Source organism: Echeneis naucrates, chromosome 15 (assembly GCF_900963305.1).
Source record: "Echeneis naucrates chromosome 15, fEcheNa1.1, whole genome shotgun sequence".
Classification (NCBI taxonomy): Eukaryota; Metazoa; Chordata; class Actinopteri; order Carangiformes; family Echeneidae; genus Echeneis; species Echeneis naucrates.
In genome coordinates, this window is record NC_042525.1 from 147,269 (window position 1) to 167,270 (window position 20,002).

At 50.8% G+C, this 20,002-nt stretch overlaps 2 protein-coding genes across 5 annotated transcripts; both read right to left on the reverse strand.

Annotated features, from left to right (window-relative positions):
• Positions 1 to 5: 5 nt before the first annotated feature.
• LOC115055453 (multimerin-2-like) lies at positions 6 to 6,049 on the reverse strand. Its single transcript, XM_029521277.1, has 9 exons — positions 5,833 to 6,049; positions 4,489 to 4,559; positions 4,312 to 4,392; positions 3,684 to 4,054; positions 3,359 to 3,508; positions 2,358 to 2,816; positions 1,924 to 2,278; positions 1,062 to 1,568; positions 6 to 942 (listed from the first exon to the last, which is right to left on the reverse strand). The coding sequence occupies exons 1-9, from the start codon at positions 6,012 to 6,014 to the stop codon at positions 545 to 547; spliced, it is 2,574 nt and encodes an 857-aa protein (XP_029377137.1). The 5' UTR covers positions 6,015 to 6,049; the 3' UTR covers positions 6 to 544.
• Positions 6,050 to 7,922: 1,873 nt separating this feature from the next.
• On the reverse strand, positions 7,923 to 19,991 carry zswim8 (zinc finger, SWIM-type containing 8). 4 transcript variants are annotated; one of them, XM_029520609.1, is made up of 26 exons: positions 18,560 to 19,991; positions 17,760 to 17,913; positions 17,485 to 17,579; positions 17,235 to 17,407; positions 16,993 to 17,100; positions 16,841 to 16,922; positions 16,586 to 16,706; positions 16,213 to 16,414; positions 15,931 to 16,106; positions 14,529 to 15,846; positions 14,197 to 14,328; positions 13,917 to 14,096; positions 13,603 to 13,786; positions 13,367 to 13,450; positions 13,100 to 13,224; positions 12,708 to 12,923; positions 12,339 to 12,486; positions 11,979 to 12,201; positions 11,368 to 11,657; positions 11,070 to 11,293; positions 10,459 to 10,950; positions 10,183 to 10,368; positions 9,917 to 10,094; positions 9,722 to 9,841; positions 9,433 to 9,611; positions 7,923 to 9,340 (listed from the first exon to the last, which is right to left on the reverse strand). In XM_029520609.1, exons 1-26 carry the CDS (start codon positions 18,783 to 18,785, stop codon positions 9,137 to 9,139), a joined length of 5,820 nt encoding a protein of 1,939 aa, XP_029376469.1. In that variant the 5' UTR covers positions 18,786 to 19,991; the 3' UTR covers positions 7,923 to 9,136. The 4 variants fall into 4 exon arrangements, with proteins under 4 accessions (XP_029376469.1, XP_029376467.1, XP_029376468.1 ...); XM_029520607.1 differs by having other exon boundaries at positions 9,917 to 10,090; positions 10,191 to 10,368; positions 13,367 to 13,465; XM_029520608.1 differs by having other exon boundaries at positions 13,367 to 13,465.
• Between the last annotated feature and the right edge of the window lie 11 nt (positions 19,992 to 20,002).

A 20,002-nucleotide genomic window follows, 5' to 3' on the forward strand; every position in this document is an offset into this window, starting at 1 on the left:
AGCTGATGGGTTAAAGCTTTTTATTCAGTGACAGCTGATGACACGTTCAGGTGGTTTCAGCTCAGCTGATCCTCCATATAAATATAAACTGCTCTGTGTTTTTACATCAGTTCCATACAAATGGTGCATTGGTCAGTGACAGACATCTGACTTTATGAAGCAGGGAAAGTGAAAATCAAACAAATGTACGTTTTATAGATGAAGTTTTGTTTTGTCCTCAAACTGATCTGTAGTCGAAAATTCAGGACTTCCTTTGAAAGTAACAACCGGCAATCAAGAGGAAGGTAGAGATTATGTTAGCTTAGAAATCAGAAGAAAAACTTTAATTAGAGAGAAAGAGGACCCCCCCCAGACTGTTTCCCACTGCTTCCTGTCTTTATGCTAAGCTAGGCTAACAATGTACTGATTATAGCTCTGCACTAAACACACATGAACTAAAATAGTGGGAAGAGGGGGACCAAAAGACAGAGCAGGTCCCTGATCACCTTGTTGGATGTGAAGATGTTCAGGTTTTTCTGGATTGACAGTCTGGTCCACAGCACCCTCAGGTGGTCCGATGGAGCAGTAGCCCAATGAACACGTTGTCCTCTGACTCCGTATATATGCCTCCCCTCAGTTCCAGGCTCACCACCTCTCCCTCCTTCAGCAGCAGCAGACTCACACCTGTGGCTGGCCCCGCCTCCTTCACCTTTTGTTGGTGTAGTGACATCAGAACTTCCCCTGACCTCCTCCTTAGGACCAAATGGGAGGGGCCTGGCCTCAGGTCCAAGGTGACAATAAGCAAGTAGATGCCATCCAGTGGGGTTGTGAAGGTTCCGGTCTCAGAGTAAAACTGTGTCTGATTCAGAGACTGGAAAACAATGATGCTGCTTGAGATGCTCAGTGGTGGTCGGGCCACAAACAGCACAGAGTTGTCTGATTGACTGGACGGGACAGAAACACCTGAGGAGACAAGCAGGTTCAGGAGGTGGCCATTCACAATCAAAAACCAAATGGACTCAAGTTGATCTTGGATCTGATCAACAACTGATGATCAGTGGAGCTTAGTGAATCGACCTCACCTGATGTCACCCTCTTGTTGTGATGGTTTGCTCCTCTTCCTGATCCCCCCACTCCTCTTAATCTCTTCTCCCTCTTGCCACCTTTGATTGCCAACAGCTGCCACAGTTTGTCAAGCTCCAACGTGGCATTGGAGTTTGCCAGTACATCAGCATTACTAAAGATGTTCTTGAACATCCTTAGGTGCTGCTCCAGCCCCCTCTTCAGCCATGTGACCTCCGCCTGCAGCTTGGCATCCACCCCACCTTCAGACAGAGCCTTGTGGGAACAGGGTTTCTCCTCCAGGTGGAGAAGCCTCAACTGCAACTGCTCTACCAGCTTCTCCAGGTTCCACAGGTTGCTGCCATCTCCTCTGTGCGCTGGATGCTTTCTGTCAGGAGAGAGGAGAAGCTGTCGCTCCCTGAATGGTTCGCCACCCCTGCTCCTCCTCACGCCAGCAGAACGCCATTCATCAGGGGGGAGGTGGGGGGCTGAGGGCTGGTCAGCAGACAGCATCGCTTCATCGTCTCCTTGTAACAGAAGGTAAAAATGCTGCATTAAGATTGGCCCAAGTCTTTGACCTCAGTCTTCTGATTGCACTGTGGGAGCTGGAGGAGGATGAAGAGGCTCATCATGGTTTCCACAGAGACACACTCTCCCATATTCTCCCACAATGCATTGCACATAAACACTTTGGACAGTAAACATTCATGATAAGAAGTTACGGTTACATTGACTTGAGCAGGTGTGTGATGTAACTTCCTGTTGGTATAAAACAAGATAATGTGATGTTCAGGATTAGGGTCTGTCTGCAAGTCCTGGTCCAGGATCTGAGTCAGACAAACAGGAACCAAAACTGAAGCTCCGCCTCCTCCGAGGTTGTACCTGGTCTGTTGCCAAGCAGCGAGGTGATGCTGAGGTTGTGTCCTATCACATTCTCCTTCAGGTTCCTCAGCTGCTCCTTTAGGGCCAGAATGGAGTCTGTCTTCTGGTCTTCATTCAGCCGGTCCAGGAAATCCAACACCTCGTCCCCCAGCAGTAGCTCCAGCACAATGCTGTGTCGGATCACATCGTCCAGCAGAGATTGGAAGGAGCTCGACAAGTGCTGCATCCACTGCTGCAGTTCGACATCCCGCTCTGTTGATCGGGATACCTCAGCCTTCAGTGAAGCACTCAGCTGGATTAGGCTGCGCTCTAGAGTCCTGATCTTGGTCTGCTGAGACACCACAGACTCCCCCAGCTACAGGACCAAAAACACACTACTGTCTGAGTTATGCCACACGCGACTTGTGTGCCTCTCTGTGTGTCTGTGTGTGTACCTGCTGGAGGCCACGCCGAATTGCCTCCACCACCGGCTCCCAGTCGTTGGCGGTGCCCCATTGATCTGCCTCTTCATTGTTCTCATCCAGAGCTAACCTATTGTTATTGGCCAGTGCCGTCACATTGGCCACACCCCTCTCCAGCCGAGATATGGCGGCACTCAGGCCAGTGCAGTCACAGGCAACAGCTGAGTGGTTGTAGAGGTTAGCATAGAGGTAGTTCACATCCACCTCCATGTCCATCAACAGCTTGTGGTGCTGAGTCTGGTTGGTGGCCAGCTCCTCCACCCGCCGCAGTACCACCATCTTGGCATCCTCGACCTCCAGCCCTGTCTCCATGAACAGGATCTGACTGTGGCGAGATGCCTGCTTGATTTGGCTCTCCAGATCCTTTAAGTCTCGCCTCACTTGCTCGTTGCTGCCCAAGGTCACCTCCATGTCCTCTGCCAGTCCGTCCACCTGCCACAGAGGTCACAGGTCATCCTGAGCTGAGGAGGGGGTCATAATGACACCAGTCAAATAGCCCCCTGTGTGACTGCTGATCAATCAGTGATCAGCATCGCTGTACAAGGGGAGGGGCTCTGTTCTTCTGACCTGAATACGACAGACCTAGACCTCCGGACTCCTTAAGCTTTTACATTTAAGTCAATTTACATTTCCTCAGTTATTTGTGTTCATTGTCTCAGTGGTTAAACACTAAGCAGCTGCTCTTCAGACTACAGTGTGCTAACTGTTGTGCATTAGCTGTGTAGCTATTATAGCAAAACTGACAAATTTCTCCTTTAAATCCATGACCTTTGACTCCTGACAGCAGCCCAAAAAAAGGATCAATAATAATATAGATTTTTCCTTCTTTAGTGGCATCAGTCTCTAATGAGCCTGTTCCTTCTCCTCAGAGGTTAAACCTGAGCCTTTACTGACCCGCAGTAAAAACAGTATGCGTGTCCAGCTCTGATTGTGGTCATCAGAGGCTGCACAGAGGATGATGGGTAATGGCCCACCTTCACCGTGTTGTTGATCACCATGTTGTCCAAACGTTCGATGGCTTCCCACAGTGCTGAGGAGTCCGGGAGCAGCGAGCCAGGAGGCAGAGTCTCGGTCTGACCCAGGTTCAGGTCTGACAGGGTGGAGTTCACCGCCCGAAGGCTGAGCTAAGGTCAGAGGGCAACAGAGGTCAAAGGTCTTGGGGGGTTTACTCAATCAGCTAGTTAATTTCACAGCTGTGCTAAAGAAGCTAACAACAACAACAACAACAACAGACAACTGACGACTTTCAGAATAAAAGATAGTTCTCTCTCTGTCTGTCTCTGTCTCTTGTCCACTGACCTGCAGCATCTTCTGGTTACGTTTCAGCTTCATGTCAACATCGGTCTTAAAGCTGGTCAAGTTATAGTGCAGCATTGCATGCTGGGAGTGTAGCCTGCTCTCTACATCTCTTTGCTGACTGTCCATTTGTCTCTGGATGTCCCTGATCTCCTGAGACACCTGGTCCAGTCGGGCTCCGAGTTGCTCCTCCAGTGTCTCATGCAGCTCGGGTCCATCCAGGGGCTCCATCTGCTGCTCTGGGCCCTGCTGGCTGGCTTTCAGCTGAGCCACATCCTGAACCAGGTCCCTGACTTGGCGGCTCAGCTGCTCCAGGGATTGGTTAAAGCTCTGCAGCACCGACGTGACTAGTGCCATCACAGCAGCATTGGGTTCTGGGTAATGAAAGACAGCAGCATCCACCTCATTATAAATAAATGATGAAATTAGAAATCACATCCAAAAACATCAGCGACCAGGCCTCAGATTCCAGAAGAACCTGGTGTCCTGCTTTATCATCATAGAAAGACTCTGAATCACATGAATAGATTGAGGATCTGCAACAAAGCAGGGTTGTCACAGCAGAAACTGATGCATGTTGACTCTTTAGATCAGCACAGTTCCCTATTTGGGGACAAAGGTCTAATCGTACCTGGACCTTGAGGTTCTGTCCTCTCTGGTTCAAACTGTCCAATCACTGGTGAGCTCCCAGAATCCAGCTGAAGATCAGGGACTGTCAGAGACGCACAAGTTTACAGAAAGGAAGCATCATCATCATCTTTGGAACCGGTTACCCCCTCTAACGGCCCCTGGTGTGTGATTGACTCACCTGCGTCCTCACAGATGGTTCCACCAAGACCTGGACAGCAACATTTCTGAGGCTGGGAGGAAACTTTGTACCTGAGACACACACACACACGCACACATTAAGCCATCTTGAGTGTGTTGATGTTGGATTATTTGTCTTGTCACTTCCTGTCTTCTGATATGTTCATGTTTTACAATCTACTGTATCTGAACAGAGTTTGTCTCAGAGCTGAGAAGAACCAGATCCAGAGCCATAAACCAGAAACCTCTGGCCAACGTCAACTGTGTCAGTGAGGAAACTACAAAATCTGTGTGTTAAGTTCAGTTCCAGTTTCAGAGACTCTGATTTTTACATGGAAACATTTCATGAGTCCATTGTTTCTGCAAATGAAATGACTCATTTCCTTTGCTGCCCCTTCCTGTGATGTCATTTCCTGGGGACACACAGGACACACAACTGACACAGTTCAGCTTCACAGCTTCAAATGAAAATCATTTATGAGGGACAGGGTTGATGTGTGACCTTCGACCTTTGTCCATAACACAGCAGCCAGTCACTGTCTGTCTCTGAAGTTCAGTAACCTTAGACCAGGACTGAGTGTTGCCTACCCCCCCCCACTGCTCCACCCACCCATGACTCCCCCACAGTTTGAGTTTATCTTGTAGTTTCACGACATCATGACACCATGAACAGAATTTTCAGATCTGTTCCCCCCATTTAATTCAGGCATCTTCCTCCAGCTTCTCCTCATCAACATACACACCTGTTGACCTCTGACCTCTGGGAGGGTGAATTATTGTAAATGGAGAGACTCAACCAAAAAACCAAAAACCAAAAACCAAGAAACCAAAAACACACACACACACACACACACAGAGGCTGCTGTACGCACCCCAAGCAATTCACACACACATTTGCTTGTACAACTTCTTTGTGGGGACCAAAACAATGAATTTCCTGTCCCTGGACCTGATCCTGATCTCATCCGCAAAACAACTACAGTCGTAACTTTCGTTATGTCACACAGCTCAGTCTGCTGGTTCCCAACCGCTGGGTCAGGCCCCTCCAAAGGGCCATCTGATTAATCTGAGGGTCAGATGAAGAAGAAACCCATTCTGGATTCACTTTCTGGACTTTTTGTGAACTAATGATCAGTAGTAATTTAAATTGACAGACAGAGAAAAATGTTTCCTGAGGGCTGAGCTGATGTCTACAGACGTCATTCATTTTAAAAAAGAAGAAAATGTATGTTTAAATTTATATTTAATCTGTCAATCAACTCATTGATTGGTAGATTGATTGATTAGTGGCAGCAGATCAAAGCTCAGAGAAGTGAATCTGAGTTAGGGTTTTATCTGGACTCACCCTATCCGGTCTCCCAGCGGGGGGGGCTCTGTTGCTCTCAGATGAGCCCCCCCTGGCTCCCCTCCTGCTGCAGCTCTTCCTCCCAGCTCCTCATGCTCCACCTCAGGGTCTCGAGCTCTGACCTCACAGTGAGCGCCCACCAGTAAACCCAAAACCAAAACTAGTTCTCCCACTGCTGTCATATCTGCACCAGGTCACAACACTGAGTGGAGGCTCACACGACCACCAGCTGCTTTTAAACAGCTGGAGGAGAGAGAGGAGGTGGGGGAGGGGGATACACCTCCCATTTCCTGTCTGTTGCAGTTTCCTTCTTCTTCGTCTTCTTCTTCTCTGGATCAACTGAGAAAACAACAGATGAAACTTGAATTGAAAAGAAACTTAATTTTTACTGACATGAAGTGAATCAGACTCAAAACACACTGACAGAGTAACAGAACAAACCTTCATTCCCTCTAAAGACCATCAGGTGGCATTGCCGCTGGTTGTTAGATGTCAGATAGCATTGTGGTCAATTAGGTTGCAGTGTTTAAACAATGCTCAGAAGATACTAAGGGGCTCAAGTGTGCCAAGAAAATATCCCCCACACCATCCTGGACGACTGATACGACGCAAGATGGATCCATGCTCTCACGTTGTTTACACCAAACTCTGACCCTACCATCTAAACATTGCAGCTGAACTCGAGACTTGTCCGACCAAGCAACATTTTTCCATTTTTCTTCTATTGTGCTATTTTGGTGAGCCTGTGCAAATTGTAGCCTCACTTTCCTGTTCTTAGCTGACAGGAGTGGCACCCAGTGTGGTCTCCTGCTGCTGTAGCCCATCTTCTTCAAGGTTTGATGTGTTGTGCATTCAGAGATGGTATTCTGCATTTCTTGGTTGTAAAGAGTAGTTACTTGAGTAACTGTTGCCTTTCTATCTTCTAGAACCAGACCATTCTCCTCTGAGATCTCACATCAACAAGGCATTTTTGTCCACACAACTGCCACTCACTGGATATATTCACTCTGTAAACCCTAGAGATGGTTGTGTGTGAAAATCTCAGTAGATCAGCAGTTTCTGAAATACTCAGACCAGCCTGTCACGCACCAACAAACATGCCACGTTCAAAGTCACTTAAATCCCATTTCTTCCACATTCTGATTGCTTGGTGAACTTCAGCAAGTTGTCTTAACCACATCTACATGCCTAAATGTATTGAGTTGTGGCCATGTGATTGATTGATTAGCTATTTGTCTTAACAAGCAATTAAACAGGTGTACCTAATAAAGTGGCTGGTGAGTGTATTTTGCTGCACAATTGGTGCTAATTATGTTCTCTTTGTTGCCTTTTCGTGTGTTGGTGACTTAAATTAAAAGGAGTGAAAAACTTTGATCCACTGTGTTGGTATGTGCTGCATTAGCAGGAAGTGTTGTCTCCAGTCGTCTCTGTGGACAGATCTGTCTCTTCGAAGCAGCCTGTCTGTGTTGATCCAATTTACTCTCTCTTTCTTCACCCACTTCCTGTAGATTTGATGAAACAGGATATCTAGTGACCTACAACAGAAATGACCTCCTTTCGTTTGTGTGAGCGTTCCTGCCCTGTCTTTGTGGGGACTATTGAGAGAGTGAGGCCAGTCTTGTCCGGGAATGCCATATGCCAACACAATCTCCTTCACCTGCTGAACATACAACTTAAAACTATTTCTTTTATTTTTAGCAAAAAAAAAACAGAAGCAATAATTGAAGTTCCTCTAAATGTGTTTTAAATATTACGATCATTTAGCGTAGTAACAATCTTAGAATCTGTCATTTATGTTGTTAGCTTGTAACTTGGTGTGTATGTTGGGTAGGTGGCACCCATTTCCTTGTATTGCTTCAGGGGTGGGAGGTGGCAAAAGGCTGAAATGTCAGCCAGGCAAAGCGAAAGTTATGATAAACTATCATTTATCGACACCAACAGGTTGTATTGGTGTCACAAGTTACTGACATAGAAATTGTATTTTATCTGTAAAACAGAAACAAAATGAGGCTATACTTTCAACCCCGTCTGAACTTGCAGTACCCACTGCTGGCCACTTCTAAGAAAACACAGCAACATTCAGCTTGTTTTCAATGATCTTTATTAAGTAAACTCTACACGTCGATATTGCTTTAACTCTTTATTTATTCTTTTCACTCTAAATTAAACTTTTCAACCAGCTACACTTTTCTGAGAATACAAAAATATCACAGTACGTTTCTACTGAGTCTTCACCTGTGAGGCAACAGCCAATCAGAGAGGAGGAGGAGAACCACAGCAGCTGCCTGGACAGAGATGGAGCACCACGGTCTGAAGGAGGGGGATGGAGGGGGCCACCTAACCACCTTCTCTCCTCAAAGGAGAGCTCATGGACCCGTGTTGGACTGTGGACCAGGTCTTTGCTGCTCCTCTTCACAACAGGTACTTGGTTAGGGTCAGAGTTAACCCGAGTCATTAACAAGGAGGAGAGGGTTGACGATGATGAGGAGCAGAATTGTGTCTCAGGTTCGAGGGGCGGAATCTTAATGACGTGGCCCTGAGCGGTCGCTCTCTGACCTCCTCACATTCTGGAGCTGTAGTCGTTGTGGTGACGTACATATCACAGGTCCCACCTGAAAACCTTCAGTAGAAAAAACTGATTATATCTAAAAAACAAAAACAGTGATTTGACACTGCGGAACCTGGACCAGGTCACAACAAAGACCTGGACCGGGTGGTTTGACTTAGAGCAGGACTTAAGCTTTAAGTGACTGCTTGGTGGTCCAGGTCCAAGCCTCCAGAGCCTCTGATTAGGACATTTTCTACCTCAAGTATCAAAAAGATTGAACAGAAAACAGAGGAATCTTCGCACACAGTCATCATCATCTTCATCCTCCTCATCAGAAACCAGGTCACTCTGGAATGATGCAAAAACCAAAAAACACCAGGAATGAGCTGGGCTGGGGGGCACCTTGCATCCCCTTCAGAGTGGGGGAGACAGAGGAGACGATTTGATGCCAAAACAAAGTAGAGCAGTTTAAATCCACAGTGAATGAACAAAACAGAGATAAACAGGGAGGTCAAACATCCTGAAAAAGGAGTCTCTCGGGTCCAGGATCCAGGATGCGGGGGTTGATTGTCCTGCCTGTGTTAGTAAGTCCGCATCAGGCTCTGATAGAACCAGGCCAGACTGTTTTCTGGACAGTGGCAGGAGAGATGCTGGAGGCTGAGTAGGAGTTACAGGAGATCCAGGTCCAGACCAATCCCCAGGCCCAGGCCCAGGCCCAGGTGTATACAGAGACCTAGACCCGGTTCAGCATGCTGCTCAGGGGGAAAAGGTGGCCATCTCAAGGGAGATGCGCTGCCACAGCTCCTTGGTCTGTTTCCCTCTCTTCAGATTCTGCAGGACGTCATTAAACTGCATCATCCCCACCGGCGTCAGACAGAACGCCCCCCGGGCACCACGGATGATGTTGACAAAGTCATCGTAGTCAGCAGGCGTCAGATGGATGAGCCGGTGGTGGATGTACTGGGGGGGTGGTGGTGGTGGTAAAATTACTATGTGTTGGTGTATTTGAACATCTGTGACCCCTGTGCCATATGACCCCCCAAGTGTCCTACCTGAAGGTATGCCTGCTGGCAGCGCTGGACCAGCTGATGGAAGGCAGGTGTACGTAGGTGGGCGTGGATGTGGGCGGGGTTTAACCTCTGCAGAGCCTCCATGATAATTTCCTGCAGGACGAACGGACTGAGGACACCTTTAGCTGCTCCGACACAAAACTGGTACACGTAGTTCACACCTGATAACACAACACAGTCAGTGTTGAGACACACAGCCGTACACAGACAGACAGACAGACAGACAGACACACAGACACACACACACACACACACACACACACACACTCACCCAGCCTGGCAGCCAATCCTAACAGCCACTTGACATCCTCGGTGTAGGGGGGGCTCCTGGAGAAGTTGTTGGGATGGTCATTGTGTGCTCTCCTCCCCAGCATCTCTAACGCCAACATGCCTTCACACAGAGACACATGTTAACCTGCTGAATGCCACCCACAGGCCTATAAGAGCTTAGGCCACGCCTCCTCACCAACTCTGTAGGCAGAGTGAAGGTGGTGTAGGCCCTGCTGGCTGATTGGCTGGCTGTGCTGCTCGTCCTCTGCTGGAAAAGGAGCGCTAACCAGAGAGGCAGGTTGGGAGGAAAGTGGGGGCAGGGATGCCCCCTGGATGGCCTGGATGGTGGGGCCCGCATGGACGCTGCCAACTGTCAATCAAGAAGGTTACACATTTTGGCAGTCACCATGGTAATGTACCAGCCTCTGATGAGGTTTATGCTTGGGAATGAGACCATCAGGGGTCCTGACCTGCTACAGTGGTGCTGAGGGGGAGGCCAGTCTCTGTGTGGTACGGGTGGACGGCGATCTGAGTCATGGACGGGACGGGGACGCCAGGGAACGTCACAGCTGTGGCTGCCATTGGAGGCTGGGGGCCAGCCGCCACGGAGAACGGGTACTGGGCCCCGATGAAGGCAGGGTGCATCCCCTGAGGAGCAAACACACATATGAACACACACACAAGTCACACACACAGTCACACACACAGTCACACACACAGTCACACACACAGTCTGACCTGGGGGTAGGCGGCTCCAGGGAAAACTGTGGGCCGGGGTACATGTTGCATGGGGTGTCCCAGGTACTGGGGGGTGCAGACCGTGGGGAGGTGGGCCTGGATGGTGGTGTAGGGGTGGAGACCCTGGCCATGGGGGTGTGCCATGGCTGGCCCAGGAATGGTGTGGGACTGGTAGATGGTTGAGCCCACCGAGATGACAGGCACCACAGCCGCCGCAGAGACCGAGGCCGTCACTGTCGCCACCCCCTGAGACTCCATGTTGGTGCCACCGTCAAGGACACTGCAGTTGGACTCTGGGGGCCTCCTGCCTGAGCCTCCATTTGCGCCACAGCGGCCAGAGGTTTCCCGCTGTTGGGTTGAGCCCCCCCCCACTGACTGCTCATACAGCCAGTACCATTGGTGAGCAACCTCAAACAGAACCTCGGGGTACACCCCCCCGCCCTTTGCCGCTTCCTCCACTGCCATGCAGGCCTTCTCCAGCATCACATTGTCCTTGACCGGAAAGGAACAGGGAGGGGGAGAAAGAGGGGTCACTATAGTTCTAAGTCGATCAGATGGACCAAACTTTTAGAAAACGTTGAGGACCTGGACTGGACTGAGACCAGCAGTACCTGCTCTTTACACTGGACCAGAGCTCTCTGGATTTCATTTGGATTCAGAGCATGGGCGTGAGGCAAGCAGCTCAGGGCCAGCTCCGCTGCTGCCCGAACCATGTTGGGGTCCCTGGCCCGCGATGCTCGATCTGCCAGTGATGCCACTTCAGGGGGAGTGAGGTGACCGTCCCAACACTCCACCAAGATGTTGAGAGCGGCACTGCCGATCTCCATGGCCTGGCCTGAGGGAGGAGAAGATACCTAGTTAGAGAATCTCCATATCTCTGATCACTCTCCCAGACAACCTGCTCCTCACCAGTAATCCAGGACACGTGGGAGGAGTAAGTCCTTGACAACCAGTTGGGGGAGACAAAGTTATGGAGGCCGAGTGCATACAGGCCAATCTCAAAGGCACAAAGGTGCAGATTTCTGTGGGGGCCCTGGTGGCCACCGCTGGCCGAGGGTTGGGTGAAAATGGAGGTGGAGGAGTTGCCTCCAGCTTTGATTAGCACTGTCTTGGCCAGTTCAAAGTAAAAATGAGCTGCTGCTTCTGATGGCTGGTTGGGGACATGGGGGGCATGGCACTCTGGGCGTCGCCCTTTGTACCTGAAAATGTGGAGAAGAAGACATCATCAAAGTTGTTAAGAATAAAGCAGTTTATCACCTGACACCAACAGCTTCAAACACTCATCTGCACCTGAGCACATCTGTTTACACATCAACATGATGACGTTGCAATGAGCCCCCCACTCATTCGACCTTTAACCTGAGTAGGTGACAGGTGAGCTTACACATCTGAGCTTTGCGTTCATCGCTGAATGGAGCTAATACATAACCATGCCTTCTGAAGTCATGTGACCTGGTCTAGATGCCAGTGTTTTGACGAGCAGTACAGGAAGTGAGCTGCTGAGGACGATGTGCATTTACCTGCTGGTGTCAGTGCTCTTAGCTCTAGCCCCGCCTCCTGCCCTGCGAGAGCCACTGGAGGAGGAGGAGCCCAGTGAATCAGAAGATGAACTGCTAATGCTGTCACTGTCCTGGCCCCGCCCCCAAGATGCTGCTGCCCAGCTGCCACGGAGCGGCCGACGGCTGAGTGTGGGGGAACTGTCTGAAGTTGTCTCTGGTGCGCTGCTGTCGATGCTCGCCATCCCTGCCCGGACACCATGAAACCATATTCGTGTCAATAACTGGGCTGCTGAGGTAGGGTCAGAGGTCAGACGTAGACAGACCCGGACCACAGAGTGGGACTAAGATCTGACCTAAGTGAAGACGAGTGAAAATGTGTACCAGTGTGTTTCTTCTTCTGGCGGACGGGCGAGCCCCAGCAGCGCTGGCTGTATCCACAGCGACCCCCCAGTGCCAGGCGGCTGGGAACTGTGGGCTCCAGTTTGTAAGGAGCTGTTTCATTGTGCTGGTCACTGGATGATGGTGGCACCTCCGACACTAGAAGACAGGTAAAAGACACCATCAGGAGGTGGATGTGTCACGTAATCAAATTGTTACCATATAGACACCCAACAGCATAAGAAGACATGACACTAAAGTGGGGGGCTCACCATGATCCCTGGCCTCAGCAGGACTCTCGCCTGCTGTACTGGTCTGGACTGGGTTAATTTCAGCCTGGGGGGCCACCACATCTGTAGTGAGTGTCACAACAGAGGAAGAGGAGGAGGCTGCCACGGGAGCCACAGAGGAAGATGGGGTTGGGTGTTTGGAGACCCCCCCAGTGGCTCCACTCACCCCACTGTTGCCTGGTGCTGTGTGTTTGGATGGGCTGCGCTGGCTTCCAGCGGCTGGCTTGCTGGAGTAGAATGAGCTCAAAGTTTGAGGCTTATGAGTCTGACTCTCTCTGTCCAACAATTTATCCAGGATCTGTTTTTTTTGGGGGGGGGGAAGAAACTACTTTTAACAATGAACATTAACAGTTGTGACGAATCTGACAAATCTTAAATTTAGTCTTTCTCAGTGGTGTTAACTGTGTGGCATTTTAATGGCTGTTTTCTGATTCTGTTTCCTGTTGAATGACCAAAAACATCAACTGCCATTACCTTCTTCAGCTTGCTCTGATCATCCTTGTAGGTTATCATAAGCGCCAGGGCAAGGTCGCCCTTCACCCGCCTGGTGCCTTCACACAGTAGAGGATGCTCTGCTTCACTGACCGTGGTCTTCATACCTGCAGAGGACGGAGCCATGAAGATGGAAGTGAAGGTGTTGGGAGGTGGGATGAGCCACAGATGATGGTCAAAAACAGGAGAAAAACACACAAACAGAAAAAGATGATAATGCAAAGAAATAAAGAAAACTGATATTTATACCAAGAGCAGCAACGGCGGCCTCGAAGCCAAGCTCCTCATCACCAGGCATCTCATTGTTGCGGTTGCGGCTTGGTGGACGGGAACCTGTTGGTGACACGACTGCACAAACAGTATGGAGGAAAGTGAAAAAGATGTTAATGTTTAAAATTCCCCTTTAAAATTTATCTTGGAATTGAATGTAGCTAATTTAATTAACTTGAATCCATAACCCACCCACCAAGACCTCAGGTCCTCACCTGGGGTGCAAAGCACATCGAAGATGAAGCTGGCCAACATCAGAGGCAGCACAGGCCTGTAGTCACAGAAACTGCCATCTCTGAGCTGCTCAGCTCGTTCTCTGATGGCCGACATTTCCACCAGGCTGAGAGGGATCTTCTTCAGCAGAGCCACCACCTCTGACTCCTGGTAGGCCAATTTCACCTGGACAGACACACACTGTCAGTGGCACACTTTGCATAATGTGTTCACAGCACATATTTATACAGAGGACACGGCATTAACTCCATTGAGACAGCAACAGGTTATGTGTCTCTATGTCTGTGGCTCAGACCTCCAAGGCTTTGGTGGAAGCTGGTGGTCTCTGCAGCTCCAGAGAAAACATTCCGGTGCTGAATGCCAGGTTGTGGAGTTCCAGCCTCTCACTGAGGACTGTGAGAAGGAAGGCAGCTTTGGACAGAGTGTTTGTAGCCACCTGAGTTTGACGGCTGGTCGACACCTTGCTCTTCTTCCCCTGAGATTACAGCAGGGAAGCACTGACAATTAGCATGTGACAAATTTAAGAGGACCTGGACTTTCTGAGTCTTGGAGCACTGCACTTGCCCTAGTCCTACCTTAGTCTGAGGCTGTTCCACCTTCAGGTCTGGTGGGTTGGCTAACAGGTCTCTCGCCAGGTCCACAGCTAACCGGCATGCCTCGTTACTGTAGCCGTGGGCGTGGAGGGCCTCGGCGCAGGCAAACAGGACCTGACAGGACAGGACAGAGAGCAGGGACTGGTCTGCATCAGGTATGTCACATGGCAGATCTTTTGATCTGCAGGTCCATATGTTTCTAAATGTGACTGCGGCCTCATGACTCTAAGGTCACTGGCCTGATTCAATACCAAAGACCAGCACAGTAGGTCTGAGTAAGACAAGTGGCAGGTAGTCTCAGAGACTATCCTCACCTCCATGCGTCCCTCCTGGTCCAGCGGTTTGATCCCTGAAAAGATATCTGGCTCCTCCTCCTGGTGACTATCAGTCAGCTGTCTGTCTGCTCCCTCCTCAGAGGCGGCACTCAGGTAATACGCCTGATAGTCGTCCTCACCTGCAGCGTCTCCCCCCACTGCTCCACCTGGTGCCTCTGCTCTATGATTGGCTGCTCCAGTTAGGGCTGAAGCCCCGCCCCCTGGCAGTGCTCCGATTGGTGGCATCTCTCTGCAGCCATGCAGCACCTTGGCAGATGTCTCAACGCTGCCTGATTGTGCCATTGTGCTGGAGGTGGATGGCTGGTTACATCCGACTGAGTCTCCCTCTTCTTCTCTGTGTTGGATGGACTCCTCCTCCAACTCCATCCCCTTTTCTGATGCGAGGGGCACATCCATGACAACCAGCATCGTCTCCTTGGCAGGGAAGCAAGGTGGTGCGGGCTCTGCAGCAGCAGGAAGCACTGCAGACGTGTGGCCAACGCGTTTTGTTTCAAACATCTTGCTCCCCCCACTGCTGCTGCTATACTTCCGTGAGTCTCTGAGCAGTGGGCTGGGTGAAGGCAGCATTTCTGCTGGGGGGGGCAGAAACTCGAAAGTGTTGCTAGCCTCTGCTCCCAAAGCCAAACTGCAGCCATCATCCAGACTGAGCTCAGCCAGGTCAGGCTCCAAGGAACTGTCCTCGCTGCTGGTCCTACGCTTGGCGCTGGCATGTTTACCAACAGCCAAACCCCCACCAGCCCCAGGGCCTCCTGCAGAAGGTCCTTTCCCACTTCCCTGTGTCAGCTTCAGCTTTCCTCCAGACGAGGCGCCTGTCCCTTTGTACATGCACTTCCCTCCTCCATCTTCCAGAGCAAGAGACATGCTGCCCCCCAGACGGACCAGCACACCCCCGCCTCCACTCACTGACAGCCCCTTCCTCTTCGTCATGATGGTCTCTTTGGGTCGCACCGCTACCTCTTGCTGACACAACTGACCACTACCCCTTCCTTTATAATCACCTTCAGCTCTCCCTCCTCCCCCTGGTTCTGGGGGTTCTCCACCCCCCCCTGCAGCAGCTTTGACTCCTCTCTGATGCTGCACAGCCCTGGACCAGCAAAACGTGGCGCTCTTCTTATCGGCGCTGCAGTAGGTAATACCTTCCAGGGGGTAGGCTGCTTCCCAGTTGAAGTAGCAGGACTCCACAGCCGGTTTGAAGCCCTGGAACAGTTTGTCCAAGGACTTTCGATGTTGCCCCCGTTTCACAATCTCGATGACCTTCAGGTGCCACTGCTTCAGCTGGATGGCCAACTCCAGACGCCTGGAAGAGAGATGCAGCCGAAGTGTTAGTATTGTTAGCAGTGTCTGGCTTGGCGTCCCCAACTCTTAAGTATCCTGGCCTAACCTGCAGGGGCTCATGGTGGGATCCAGCACTGCCAGCCTCCAGAGCACCACCATCTCATCACACATGCTGGCACAGGCGTGGGCTGCCACCTCTGATTGGCCATTACTGCGCCCAGTGTGGCCACTGGCACTGCTGTGGGACGCTGAGGTCCGGACACTGTACCACCAGCTGATGATCTGCACAACCATGCAACCACGCACACACGCACACACAGCTGAGAGCTGGTTCACTTTGGGTTTACTGGCACACACACCTAGACGCAGCGTGTCATTTGGGACCTACCTGTTCATAGGTGAGGCACTGTTCAGTTAGGATCTCCAGCAGCGGCGCTGCATTACTGTCTCGTCTCTTGAACATCTCCCTGACAATTGACAGAAGGTTCCAGATGCCCTCTGGCTCTCTGCCCCTCAGAGGTCGTAACAGACATGCCCACTCAGCAGCAGCTGGTGGTTCCGTGGACGACAGATACATGGAGTTTACATCACTGTGAATAAAATTGCAAGTTCAGAGCAACTGTGAAATCAGACAGGAGGAAACAGCTTTAGACTAAGCAGACAGCATTTTAAACAAACAAAAATACTTCTTGACTACACTGGAAGCAATGTTGCTGGCTCCATGTGTGTCTGTGTGTATGCAGCTGTGCAGCAACAGGTACCTGAAAACCACAGGGGAGGGGCCACAGAACTTGTGCAGAGTCTTTTTAATGTTGTCACTGAGAGTTGACTCATCCAGGTACCAGGTGCTCTGGTCAGATGCTGAAGGACCTGCTGTTGGGTCTACGCACGCACGCACGCACGCGCACACACACACGCACACGCACGCACACACACACACACACAGACACACTTCTGCTTCTAATCTTGACGTGCTTCATTATTTGTTCTGGTTGTGTGTGTGCTGGTGTCAGTACCTGGAGCACCGCACACTGTGTTGATGGCAGTGGACTGGGAAGACAGAAGCTCGTCCAGCAGTCGCTGGGCTGTGGGTAAGATCTGGAACACAGATCTGAATTATTGATACATGAAGACACATGAAGAACCAAAACCAGGACCTGGACTCTACCTGCTGAGGCAGCTCACTGATCAGGTACTGGGCAAACTTCTGGAGCTGGTCCCTCTGCAGCCTAGACAGGGACTCAGAGACCGGAGCCCTCAGACACACTGCTGAAGCCTGCAGACACACAGACATGTGCACGCATGAGCACGAGCGCATGCACACACACACACACACACACACCTGAAACCTGCCTCATCTGATTATTGGTTTATCTATCAGTGGAAAAGAGGCTTCAGACAAAAACTCACATTGTGGATCCTAAAGAGGCAAAGTGCCACCACGTGGGCACACCACTTGGCCCCCGCACCACAGGTGCAGCTACAGGAAGTGATGCGGCAGCGGTCGAACATGACTGCCACATTGTAGGCTCCTTTAGACTGACCGGCCTGACTGGAAACCACAGTGGCGCTGAGGTGGAAGCCTGACAAACAGACATACAATCAGAAGACAACACACACGGATGTACACTTAGACTACACCTCCACAGTGGACACCCACCGATCTGCAGGGGGTCTTTGACAGCTCGGATCCTGTAAAGCTGCTCCCCACGCTGGAACTCATCTGGACTCCCATTGGCCAGGCAGGAGTACAACCTGGGAGGGGGCATCAATAGCAGATGGAGACTGTTAGACAACTGATGTTAGTTAGCCTTCTTTTTCATAATCATCATTGTCATCATTCAGATCTGCCAACCGGATCAGTCCAGCATCAGATGTGAACCACAAGCTCTGCTAGGGGACTGTCATCATCATCATCATCATCAGCAACCTCACCTGATGTCCTCCTCGTTCTCAGGGAAGCTCCAGTAGGCGATTCGAAGCTGCAGCTGCTCAGGAACAGGAGGGTAAACCTTCTCCACCACCTCAAACGGGATGTGGAATGCCACCTGCTTCGCTGAGAGCTCCACCAGGGGGATCACCTGACCATCTGAGGAAGACCACAGGAGGAAGATCAGCTCAGCGTACAGCCCTGTGTCTGTGTCTTAGCAGGTCAATTGATCAATTAGTTCATCATTAAAAATTTATTGGTGACACTTTTGACCATATGAGTGTCCACACATAAAATGTCAGACCAGATGGGCATCTGTGACTGGCTGCAGTAAGTTAATGACTGTTAGCTGTCCGCAATCAGAAAGGAGGGACTATAATAGACTCAGTTGACTCCTGTGGGAAGTGGGCAGGGCCTATTACACCTGATCCTGACATGAAGCCTATTTAAGGTGGCCCAATATTCTACAGAATATTGGCCCTATCAAACACTTTGATAGTTTTGGCCTGGATTAGAAGTGAAGCTGACAAGTTTAAAGTGTAAAGTTTCCATAGCCACTGAGCTCAGGGAGGCAGGAGCCGCTGATGTTGTCATTGGGTTTTTAAAGACCCACTCCCCCCACCTCTTCTACCAGTTTCCAAAGCTTCAGTTTTGTAACAAAGAGCCTGAGCGAAGAGAGAACAGAACTGATTCCTAACCTTTGTTTTAAACCAAATGAATGAGCTCTTATTCTGAAAGGTCACTGAAGGCCAGAAAAATGGAGGAGCACACACACACATCTATACTATATATTTTGACCTTTGACCCCGATGTGACTTATGTTCAGGGGGTTGTGTGTCTGCTCCTGTCCCACCTTTAATTTTCACCGTGGGGGAGTTCGGTCCGGCAGACTGTTTCCTCCAGCCTCTCCAGTTCTGACACAGACTCTCGGCCTCGGAGATGAAGGAGCACAAGGAGTCCTCCTCGAACCGGTCCGAGTCTTCGAAGGAGAACCTCTCCCCGTCCTCCCACTCGGCGAACATCAGTTCCATTACATCCACTTTTAACGGCCTCGGAGTCCGGCGGCTTTGGTGAGAGGCCCCGGCCTTTCTTCAGCCTGGAACCCCGGAGGAAACCCGGGAGACTGAAGACTTGGGGAGGGAGGCCCCGAGCAACCAAAACACGGCCGAGGGGCCCACCGAGGCCCCCACCGGACAGGTTTTTACCACAAAGGTTCGATTCCCGAGTGTCCCAACCAGCTGATATGGGTTTTATACAGATTGGTGTGTTTTCAATTCAGACCAGGATCGACTGAACGGCTCAGTCCAGGCCGAGCTGCCCCCCCCTCCCCAACAACCTGTAAATCTGAACGGAAGGTCCTCCTCCCTTTGACCGGACAGCCGACACCGAGCCGAGCTCCAGAGATCGACCCGGTCACAGTCGAACAGAGTGGGCTGCAGAAGGTCGGTCAGCTCACAGATCAGATCTTTAAGTCATTAAGTAGTTTTCCTTCATACCGACAGTTTTCAGCCAGTCAGTGGGACTGATCCGGATCCTGGATGGTTTAACGTTCAGACAGGACGGAGCTTCAGAGCCGACAAACGGCCCTTTGTTCAGTTTTCCTGTGCTGCTTTTCTGTTCTTCTCCCGGGAAGCTAATGCAAATAACATTTAGCCCCCGTTAGCTCCGAGGCTAACTGCTAATAACGGCCCACTGAGATACGGCGGACGGCTGTCATCCACTGGGGACCCTGCACAGAGGTCCGGCCTGGGTATCAGCCCGAAGTCTGGTCCAAGGTGTCCGGACTCCCCTCGGTCTGGTCCAGTTCTACCGACATGAACTGTGTGAACTAGCGGTACGAAGCCTACCCTGTCGGCTAACTTCAGCTAGCTTAGATAGCTGTTTGTTTACATTTCGCGCCCCCCCCCGGACCGACAAGTTAATCACCCTCCGCGGTTCCCCGGAGTCAGGCCTTTTCTTTCATGTTTCCTTCATGTTCGACATTAATCCCCGCTCGGTGTTTTCCTTTCTTTGTACCGGAGGGTCCGGGTTAGAGTCCGGTGTCTGACGTTAAGCTGTTTTCCTCCCCAGCTCCGGTCCTTGACGCCCCCCTCCCCCACGGCCACGGGCTTCCTCTACTTGTCTCTGTCTCCAGCTGACACCGGGTCCCCAGATGATCTCCGGTCTCCCTGGATCCCTGGTTCCGTCGGTCTGCCGGTGGAAGATGGCTCACCTCTCTCAGCTCCTCCTCCGTCAGCTGATCACAGCT

What these genes read in the sequence shown, in the direction of transcription:
- LOC115055453 (XM_029521277.1), bottom strand. Translation starts at nt 6,014, where the DNA reads ATGACAGCAGTGGGAGAACTAGTTTTGGTTTTGGGTTTACTGGTGGGC. An exon ending in TTCGGCGTGGCCTCCAGCAG is followed by an intron (nt 2,279 to 2,357) that starts GTACACACACAG and finishes TTGGTCCTGTAG; the next exon opens with CTGGGGGAGTCTGTGGTGTC. An exon ending in CAACAAGAGGGTGACATCAG is followed by an intron (nt 943 to 1,061) that starts GTGAGGTCGATT and finishes TTGTCTCCTCAG; the next exon opens with GTGTTTCTGTCCCGTCCAGT.
- zswim8 (XM_029520606.1), bottom strand. Translation starts at nt 18,785, where the DNA reads ATGGAACTGATGTTCGCCGAGTGGGAGGACGGGGAGAGGTTCTCCTTC. An exon ending in CCCCACGGTGAAAATTAAAG is followed by an intron (nt 17,914 to 18,607) that starts GTGGGACAGGAG and finishes GGTCTTCCTCAG; the next exon opens with ATGGTCAGGTGATCCCCCTG. An exon ending in GAGAACGAGGAGGACATCAG is followed by an intron (nt 17,580 to 17,759) that starts GTGAGGTTGCTG and finishes GCCCCCTCCCAG; the next exon opens with GTTGTACTCCTGCCTGGCCA.